Source organism: Magnolia sinica, chromosome 7, assembly GCF_029962835.1.
Source record: "Magnolia sinica isolate HGM2019 chromosome 7, MsV1, whole genome shotgun sequence".
NCBI classification, from domain to species: domain Eukaryota; kingdom Viridiplantae; phylum Streptophyta; class Magnoliopsida; order Magnoliales; family Magnoliaceae; genus Magnolia; species Magnolia sinica.
In genome coordinates, this window is record NC_080579.1 from 66,067,697 (window position 1) to 66,078,574 (window position 10,878).

At 37.9% G+C, this 10,878-nt stretch overlaps 1 protein-coding gene across 1 annotated transcript; it reads right to left on the minus strand.

The window, feature by feature from the left end:
- Positions 1-340: 340 nt before the first annotated feature.
- Positions 341-9,863, minus strand: LOC131252117 (transcription factor MYB1-like). Its single transcript, XM_058253006.1, has 3 exons — positions 9,683-9,863; positions 8,624-8,753; positions 341-1,202 (listed from the first exon to the last, which is right to left on the minus strand). Exons 1-3 carry the CDS (start codon positions 9,816-9,818, stop codon positions 770-772), a joined length of 699 nt encoding a protein of 232 aa, XP_058108989.1. The 5' UTR covers positions 9,819-9,863; the 3' UTR covers positions 341-769.
- Positions 9,864-10,878: the final 1,015 nt, after the last annotated feature.

Below are 10,878 nucleotides of genomic sequence, written 5' to 3' on the forward strand. Positions count from 1 at the left end.
TATATATATATATATATATATATATATATATATATATATATATATATATGGACGGCACAGCTCCCAAGTGCAGCACCTTATCTTGGAAGCGGATTGCGCAGAAAAGGACGCCACCAAGTTATGTGGGCCCCACCATGATTTACAGTATATATCCACATCGTCCATCCATTTCATGAGATCATTTTAGATCCCGAGCACTAAAACGACACATATCAAAGGCTCAAGTGGACCACATCACAGAAAGCAGTTGGGAAAATTATTCCCACGGTTGAAACCTTCCTCACACATACCCGTATGAATGGAAAAGAAACAAATATCAGATTGATCCAAAATCTCTGTGGCACCCAAGAAGTTTCAATGGTAGACGTTCAATATCCACTGATTTCAGCAGCGTGGGTCACTTGAGCTTATAAAATAGCTCATTTTTTATCCACAAAATAAAATGATCTCATAAAATGTATGTACGGTGTGGATATAAGATATAAATAATGATGGAGCCCACAAAGCTAGGTGACGTCAACACACCACGTAGGTGGGCAAACCACGCAATCCGTATCCTTTATCTTTGGAGCAGAAGCCTTTCGCTATTATTGGTTGACTGCATCAGATAATTATGCATGGACTTCTGAAGCGGATATCTCCTAAAAACCTGATGGATGGCTTCGATATTTCACTCATGCTAATACATCTGATGATGCTCGTGGAGTGTGAATTATACACGCGTGTGGGCTTAGCAAAAAGCTCCATCAAATGGGTAATTATTGCGTGTTTATGGGGTCGAGAGTAGAATTCCCATTTCTAAAAGCCAGCCGTCCAATTCTACTCCGCATTCCAAGGCATTCGCTTCCTTTCTCATTCCCTCAAAATCTTCCACCACCGAGCTTGTAGCAGATTCCTCTTCTCTCTTCTCTACTTCAGCCAATAGACTCTGCCACCAAGAAGTAGAATCCTCAGGCTGCTTTTGCGCTGTCCACGTTCTATTCATTTCTTTTGGTTGATTCTCGACCATGGATATCGATTCTTTCAGCCAATTTGGATGGATGGAGGCAGTCCGAGGTTTGGGCCTTATGATCACATGATCCTCGGATTTGGGGTTGGATTTGTTGACGTTGGAAGCAAGTCTTTTGGTCAAATGCGAATTCCAATAGTTCTTGATATCATTAGCTGTTCTTCCAGGCAGTCTACCCGCAATTAGGGACCATCTACAAAGAGAGGCGAATGCGATATTATAATGATTTTTAATAAATAAATAAACATGATGGGTTGAGTAAGAACGGATTTGTTTTCATGAGTTTTTTTTTTTTTTTCGATGATTTGAAAAACTTATTTCTAGTGGGTTGTGTAAGAAATATATAATTTTTTGGAGGTTTTTGATGAAAACCATAATTTTCAACATCTTCTAGAAATATGTTTTCTATCCTTTGCAGTATAACAAAAATCACCTAGATTTTGAAAATATTGCGACATTATCCCAAAAAAAATAATAATAATAATAATAATGAAACGATAATATCGTGATAATATGGCGAGATATTCAAAATATTGGTGGTTTTCAAATTTTCACTATTTTATAGCGACAATAACGTGATATGAATGAGAAAATTATTTAGAATTTTAAATAACTCATTAATAATTATATATTAAAAATTTTAAAACTATTAATTATTTTTGAATACATATTATTTATTTTTCTATTTTTAGTGATATTTTCCAGATAATATCCCTAGAAAAATCTCATGTTTTTCAAAATCTCTCAAGAAATTCCAATGCTGAGAAATTCCCAAGAAACATATTTTTCGCTATGGTGATGGAAGTGTAATTTAATTTCTTGGGAAAATTGTTTTCCTCAAAGTGGTTTGCTGGTTCCCAAGCAGAGCCAAATGGACTGATAGGAGGCCGTTTCCTGTTTATGATAATGCAAAGAGAGATTTTGGTTAAAAATTATTAAAATAAAGAAATAAAAAAAACGGAGTGATACGAGGGTTTTTTTTTTTTTTTTTTTTAATTCTCTCTCTCTCTCTCCCTCTCAAAAAATGAGGAGTTTAAAATGGAGGTTTTCTAATAATGATCACAACTCAAAATCACCACCATGCTGGAGCATGGGACCGAAATGCAAAGACGATTGGATTGCAGGCACCATATTGCATCGACTGCTTTTCAGACTACCACCTTGAAAAAAATGACCTGGACCATTGATTTATTGAGTCGATCGTGGTCCATTGGAAATTTCAGTCTCTAATTAAAATCAGAATCTGAGAAATCTGAGAGAGATGAATAACAACGTACATATAAAAAAAGAGATTAACAATCAAATCCCATAAATAAATCTCTAATTGGGAACAAATAAGGTAATACAAGTAGGAAGGATAAATTAGAAAGAAAATAATAAAAGATAATTACAAAGAATCCCAATACTCTCCCACGAGTTGGTGCATATATATCCATAAGTTCATATTGGGAAGATGCATAAGCAATTTGAAGGATGTCAAAAGATAGGTTTTTTAAAATAATATTGTGGCAATAATCTTAACATGCTTAGTGCGTTCATGAAAAATGAGATTATTTTCTATGTTAACGGTGGGTTGAGCGAAGAAATTATTGATGTGGATTGGATTTGTGGTTAACCTAACACCACTTAACTACATGGTGTAAGGACTACATGGGGCCATCGTCATGTATGTGTTTTATCACACCCCACTTCCATTTAAACAACTCATTACATGGCCTGAATCTAAGATTGAAGCATATCCAAAGTTCAAGTGGAGCACGAAAAAGTAGAGATAACTTTTGAAACCTTCCTGGGACACACTGATGTTTTTTTGTCATCCAACTTATTCAACTTATTCATAAGACAATACAAACATCAGCTTGATCTAGAAGTTATGTGAACGCCAAAAAGTTTTCAACATTAGACAATGTGGTCCACTTGAGCTTTGGAAAAACTTTAATTTGGAGCACATGTCTTAAAATGAGCTAGCAAAATGAATGGACGGTGTGGATAAAACACATTCATTGTAGTGGACCCGCAAAGGAGAGTACTTGCACCCATATGCTAGGACGGTGTTGTGTTCAACACGCAGTCCGCTTCCAAAAAATATTGAGCTCATGTCCCAAGTGTCTCTTCATAGGGCACCCAAATTTGTTGACTTGCTCATCCAGAATTTCTATTATAGTTTTTTCATATGGGAGAAGATACGGTGTTACCTAGTGGGTGTTACTTTTATTGTGGGGCCCACCTTGATGCTGTGTTGTATTTCCATGCCTTACATCTGTTCATCCAGATCATTTTAAGAAGCGGCCCCAAAAAATTAAGTAGATTGAAATCTCAGGTGGACCACACCACATGAAACCGCGGTGATTGGGTGCCTCGCTATTAAAAAATATTCCAAAGAGCCTATATAAGGTTTTAGTGATATGTATTTGCCATCCAACTTTGTTGATAATGTCAAGAAAATCTGGATGAAAGGAAAATGAAAAGATCAGATTTATCCAGGACTTTTGTGGCTTAAAAAAGTTTTAATTGTCATTTATCACTGTTTCTAATGGTGTGATCCACATGAGATTGTTTATCATCTTAAGATTTGGGATAACGTCTAATATGAGATTAAAAAACAGTTGAACGGCATGGATACACAAAAAATATATTTTTATGGACCCCACACGATTAGAGTAACACCCACTAAGGTGGTACCCGCGAAACAGCTAATCCGCTTCTCTGGGCGGCAGCCCATGTTCCCATTTGAAGGAAGCGGATTGGCTGGTGTACCACACACACCACCAGCTACATAGCTGGCGTTGATACCTGTCGTGTTAAGACGAGCGCCGACGCTCCTCGAGCTCCGAATTTTATGAACGGTTCTGGGAGATCAAAAGTTAACAATGATGCGTTTATTATATCCACGCCCTTTATATATTTTTTCAGATCATTTTAAAGCATTAGAAAAAAGTGAATAATATCAACCTCAAATGGACCACACCAAAAATAGCAACAGGGTAATGATTTTCACTATTAAAAAATTAATAGGACCCACCGTAACGTATATTTTTCATCCAATCCATTCATAAGGTCAAAAATACCTGGATGAAGAGGGAAAAATAAATAAATCATATTGATCAGAAACTTTTTTAATCCCTAAAGGGGTTTCAATGGTATACATTCAATTCTCCACTTCTTTTTGCAGTGTGGTCCACTTGATCTTAGATCTTGCTTAGTTTTTGGCTCAAGCCTTAAAGAAGATCTCATAAAATGGTTGGACGGTTTGGATATAACACATACCTCGTGATGTGACCCACAGAACTTGCTGGTGTCAATAGACCAGCTATATAGCTGTTGCATTGTAAACAAGCCCATCGGCTTCCAATGACATGACACAGTGACCATTGTTCCAGAAGCTTTATAGGGAGTCCTAATTTTTGGCCGAGGTGACCCTCTTCACACGTGTCCTAATTTTCTATTGAGGTGTCGCTAACACACAGCAAAGGCATGGCACCGTTACCCGTATACCGCTGATTGTACGGAACCTTGGGCCACACTGACCGAAACAATGTAAAATTTCTTATAAAAACCGTAACTTGGGGTGGTATATAATTCAATGTATGGAGAGTATTTTACATACATGACTAATGGGCCATTAATTCAATATCCACTATTTTCTATGATATAATCCACCTTATATTTAAATATGCTTCATTTTTGGGATAATATCCTAAAATGACTTAGAAAAACGGATATACAACATGGATACAAAATACATATATTAAAGTAGGCCCCATGGTAAGGGTCACACCGACTTGGGGGAGCGCGGGTCTCACCTAATTTGCTCTCTTGAAATAAAGTGTTGTAAAAGGTTTCAATCCTATTAAAACTGATGAGAGTTTGCTACACATCCGTAAATTCCCGCAACACGAAGCTTGGTAAGGCCTGCCATGATGTTCATGAAAAGCTTATTTTGTCTATCATCTTTGAAAAAAAGAGCATAAAACTAATGTAGACCAAAGACTTAAGTGGGCCACACTATAAGAAATAGTGGAGATGGAAATGCCCACCATTGAAATCTGTCAAGAGTTTACCATAATGTATATATGTCATCCGTTTGAAAGTTGACTCCCACCAAGATGAAGAGAAAATACAAATATAATCTTAATCCAAAACTTTGTAATGGGGTTTAAGTTTCTTCTTTTTTTTTTCTTTTTTTCTTACATGTGCACACACACCCCTACACACGCACGTCATAGTGGAATTTCACCACCTATGGGTACTCAAACCCTTGACCAGGTGTTGAAACTCATAAGAGTCTAACACCGGAGCAAGGGTAAGGACCCTAGGGCATGTTTGGGGCATGGCTTTGGGAAGGATTACATGGGATGGGATTCAAAAAGTATAATTATTACCCATAGCAGGGATTGTCCCCTTATACTATGGGATTAGCTTAATTCCATGCTTTGGTTGTAATACGGTCGTACATTAAATGGATATACCCACCATCATTTGAAATTATTGGGAATAACACATGGGTTTATAATCTAAACCATTCATTTGTTTTGTAACCTCATTTTATGGCATGGGCCTAAAAATGAGGCAGATTCAAAACTTATGTGACTTCAAAGAAGTTTTCAACGGTAAGTATTCAATATCCGTTGCTTTCTATGGTGAGGTCCACTTGAGCTTTAGATCTACCTGATTTTTTGGCCCATGCTCTAAAATGATCTCAAAAAATGGGTGGACAGTGTGGATATAGCCCACACATCATGGTGGGACCTACACAACTTGCTAACATTGAGTGAAATTGGCAAAGGACCCAATGCAATTCCATCCCATCTAATTCCAAGCTTTTCCATTCTTCCCAAACATGGACTGGAATTGGCACAGGACCAAATGCAATTCCATCCCACCTAAGCCCATCTAATACCATGCGCCAAACACACCCCTAGGGTTTAGGTTTCAATGGTGGGCATTCCGACCTCCTATTTCTTGCCACAACCCTCACCTGAACCTCAGATCTTATTTAGTTTTGGGCTCTGGTTGTAACATGAGCTGGTGAGCAGATAAATAAAGTGTATTTTACACGAGAATGCTGATTCACTACTTGTGGCAAATAAGAAAATATCATTTGCCTGCATTATGATTAGACTACGTCAACAACAACTGCTGCATTAAATGCAAACAGGGATGATGTGGCCCAACCACAACGCTGGGAAACATGATTTTCCTGTTTTTCACAAACAAAGGATCCGAACTCTTTACATGGACGAATCCTTTATCGACGAAGCTCCCCGTAACAGGTGTTGCCTGGACGTTCACCCTTGAGAGGATGGTCAGATGGACGGTAGGTAGGTTTACACGACCAATGCGACTCAATCCATCCAAGGGATACCACTGCCTAGATGCCCTGATCAAAGTATCAGGTCGGTCTACTTGTAAGGTGGGCCACCATTTTCTCAACGAGGCCAAAGATATGTACACTATCCTCATGTTTCCAATATCATAGGCGGCCTGCTGTCGGATGCCTTTAATTTTGCGAGAACATGAATACGGTGAGACCCATGCATGATGGAGAGCTTGGATGCTGAACCCATGTGCCACACCGGCACATGTGGTAGCTCGTATACGAGCTGCGTTGTACATGCATGGGGTTTTTGAAAAGCTTCCCCACGGCATGAGGATATGGTCTTCACCTCACTGTGGCAATGATTGCAAATATCCGCATGGACCAATGGGAATTTCGAGACTATTCTACATTTTTATCTGGATATTATTGCTAAAATCTCCCCAAAATTTTAAAATTTTAAAATATTATATTATAAATTAATAAATAATTTTAAACTATAAATATATGGTATAAATGAAATATTTTGACTTCTATATACTTTTATATTAAAATCATGATAATTTAATAAATAATTTTAAAATATTAATATATGGTATAATTTAACTTCCACATTTTTTTACATTAAAATCATGATATTTTATTGTGTTAAATAAAAAAATAGATTTTCAAAATATTTTGATATCATGTTAATAATATTATTTGATCAATTTTTCATATAAATATATTGCAAGATTTTAAAAATCTCAACCATAATTGTGACTTCAAAGGCTGGATTGAAAATGGTGGGGACTCATTGTTGGTTAAGCATATCTTCATGATTGCGTTGATCAAGCAATCCTAACCATCTAACTAATGTCTATCAAATGGACGTTTAGAAGTAAAATTGCGCGGGTGATTGAAATTCCAAAGTAGAAATAAGATGATTAATATTATCTTAGTAAAAATTCCATTCTTAGTTGGATCAACAATTTACTCATTCTAGATGGTCAGCACAGCTGCGTCATGAGTTGCCACCAAGTTTTCAAATGATGTAAAACCAAAACAAGAGTCCTGGCCTGTTCATAGGATGGTCTTTTATACCATCAAAACAAATACCGCCTGAGATTTATAAAATCACACAAGATATTCATGAGAGAAATCAGCTGCATGTTTCCGTAATACGAAACGGTTATATTAACAATATTGCCAAAAAGGCAAGGTTTGCCAACCCTACATGCCTTGAAAGGTGTACACATCCCGACATGGCACGCCCGCAGAGATGAAATATATGTAAGAGATTCAAACTACCCATGAGGTTGGAAATAATGCTTAACATTTTATATATGTGTGTGTATATATATATACACATTAAAATATTTTTCTAACTACGCATTTTCTATATTATGTTGGGGCCCACCGTCTCCAATGCAAATTCCAATGAAAGCCTTTTGCAAGAAGCTCCTGTAACAAGAACTTAGGTGGTGCCTACCATGATATTTGTGAGAAATCTACCTCATTTATACATTTTTGCAGATCATTTTAATATGTTTGTGAGAAATCTACCTCATCAATGCATTTTTCCATATCATTTTAAGATATGGGACAGAACACGAGGCACATCCAAAACTCAAATGGGCTGCACAACAAGAAGGGAGGATTCAATATCAACAGTTGAAACATTCTTAGAGCCACACGAGTTTTGGAACGTGCTAATATTTCTATGTTTTCAGTTGACCTTATGAACCGCATGGAATGCATATAAACATTACAGTGGACTCTAGAGAGGTTTCTATGTAGGCTTTTGCCTGCCCACTGTTTTTGTCATGTGGCCCACTTGTGTTTTGGATCTGATTCATTTTTTGTACCAATTTTTTTTTAAAAAATTAAAAATTAAAAATTAAAATTTTTTTTTTTTTTAAAAAAAGACCCAGATCAACGTATGTACATGGTGGGCCCCAACTAGCTTCCCGTTGCAAGAACTTCAAGCAAAAGGCTTCGTCAGGAAATCGCTTGCAAATCTCATACATGGGTCACACAACAAACCCATGAGCTCGAGTGTATATGCGTATGATCCCACACACGTGGAATTAGCAAACCTCTACAAAAGCTTATCCTAAACATTATTTCCGTAGACTTGAATGTGATCCCACCACATTTGCTCAAAAAAATCAATGATCAGATCCATCCCTACAGAATTATTAGGCTATCTAGTACAGCATGAAGAAAATTCACAGTTCCAATCAACCAGTCATCTCTGCCTGTGGGCCCGTGCAAGTGAGCGCGGTTCACAACCCAGGCAAAATCATGTTTCTTACCTATTGCCTAAGAGTTTATGAAGTCTGATGATGAGCTCAACTTCATCCTCACTGAACTCTCCACGCCTGATGTTTGGACTGAGATAGTTCAACCATCTCAGCCTACAGCTTTTTCTACACCGTTTAAGGCCTGAAAATTAAAACAACTAGCATTTAAGAATTTCTTTTTTCTTCTCAAAGACATTCCTAACCTCACACTTATTATTATTATTATTTGTTTCTTAAAGAGGAAGATTATATGCTTAGCATTAGAGAGAAAAGTATCAAGACATGGTTTTCAAGTACAAATGAGCACAAACTCATCAAAACCAATATATATATATATATATATATACTCACGCACCTTCTCACACATGTCGTAAGTCTAAAATCTGAATGGTCCATGTGATGTGGCACCCCATGAATTACCTGAGCTCAATTTTCAAACATGATTCAAAATTGTGGTAGGCCATAGCAAAGACAGATGCAAATGAAGGGAGGAAACCTTTTGCCATGGCCTACCAAAGTTTTGGATGAAGATAAAAGTTAGGCCCTCAAGGTTATATGGGGTGATACATCCCATGGACTTCAGATTTTGTGCTTATATTACCTTACATGAGTTCACTTGTACTCATTTGTACTTGAAAGCCAAACCTTCGTACTTTTCTCCCAAATGTTATGGAAATTACGATGTCAATATTATATTGCACATGTGACCGTCTCCCAGCTTTCCATGACGTGGCCCAAACTCTCCGGATCATTTAGCCCAAAAATCAGGTCAGTTCATTCCTCTTGTGGGCTACATTGCACAAAACAATTGTATGGAATGGACTATTATTCGGACGTATACTTGTTCTATACATGCATGCGCCAATTAGGAGTACATTGGCCTGACTTTTGGGCCCAATGGGGATTGTAAACGGATCGATACAGTGGGGATTGAGGATCACATGATGAACAGCTCGGATCTTGCAGGCATGTTTCTGGTTTCCACGTGTGAGGTGAGTGTACTGAGCATTCATTCCTATTTATTGTACTTTCAGCTTTGAACATTTAATGAAAGGAATGGACCGTTGATACCTGCCCTTAGAGGAACTTGGCGCCACTTCCCTTCCCCGTACTTCTCAATGCATTTCCTCAGCAGAATATCTTCTTCTTTCGTCCATGCACCTTTTCTTACAGCAATCAAGTGCTCTTCCTCTCTTAGACGACTCATCTCTCTCTCTCTTTTCTTTTTTTTGGGAGGTACAGGAGGGCAAGTGGACTCAGTACGTGTGTTGTTGAGTTCTCCAGCATACGAAGCTCGCTTATTTATTATGCGTAAATGGAAGTGATATGGGGCTCTAATTTGAGGGCGACGTGCACATGTGTTAACCACAAAGGAAGAGGACAGAGCAGTTCCCGGCGATAACATCACCATCTTCTCAATCATTAACCAACTACCGGTCCAACTGACACCCCATGCCAGAGAAGAGGATGAGGATTTCCTGTGAAAGGCAACGGATGGATGGTGTGGGGGTAGAATACCTAAATCAAGGTGGGCCCCACGGTAAGGGCCACACCTAATCGGTCCCGTTGGTTTTGAGTAAACTTAGCATTCTTCTCTCAGATGCGGATTTCCTGCTAAACTCTTCCGCAGGAAGTTTCTGCGCTGGGAACCTAGGTGGGTCCCACTATCATATTTTTTGAGAAATTCACTCCGTCTATTATTTTTGTGAGCTCATTTTAGTCCAATACACAAGTGGGCTGAAAATGTGAGGATTGAATGTCCACAGTTGAAACATTTATGGGGCTACAGAAGTTTATAATCAGTCTAATATTTGTGTTCTCAGTTCATTCCAATAAGAATGAAGTCACGAACGGCATGGATGGCATGTAAACATCACTGTAAACTAAAGAGGTTTCAACTGCAGGAATTTCCCAACCCACATTTTCCTTCTACTCTCCGGTCCTAAAATAAGCTAAAAAAATGAATGTAGGAGGATGGATTTCTCAAAAATATGATGGCAGCCCCCACCTATATTTACTTCCTACAAAAAGGCTTTCGTAGGAAGTCTGCGTTTGAGAGGAGAAGAATGCTAAGTTTACTAAACTAACTGTAACGATTAGGTGTGGCCCTTACCGTGGGGCTCACCTTGATGTATGTACTCTACACCGCCCTGGCATATTCAAATCTCAGGTGGAGTATACTTACAGGAAATAGTGGTTATTAAACACTCCACCATTAAAGGCTTCTTAAGACCCACTTTAATATTTTGGTAATGGTTATTTGCCAT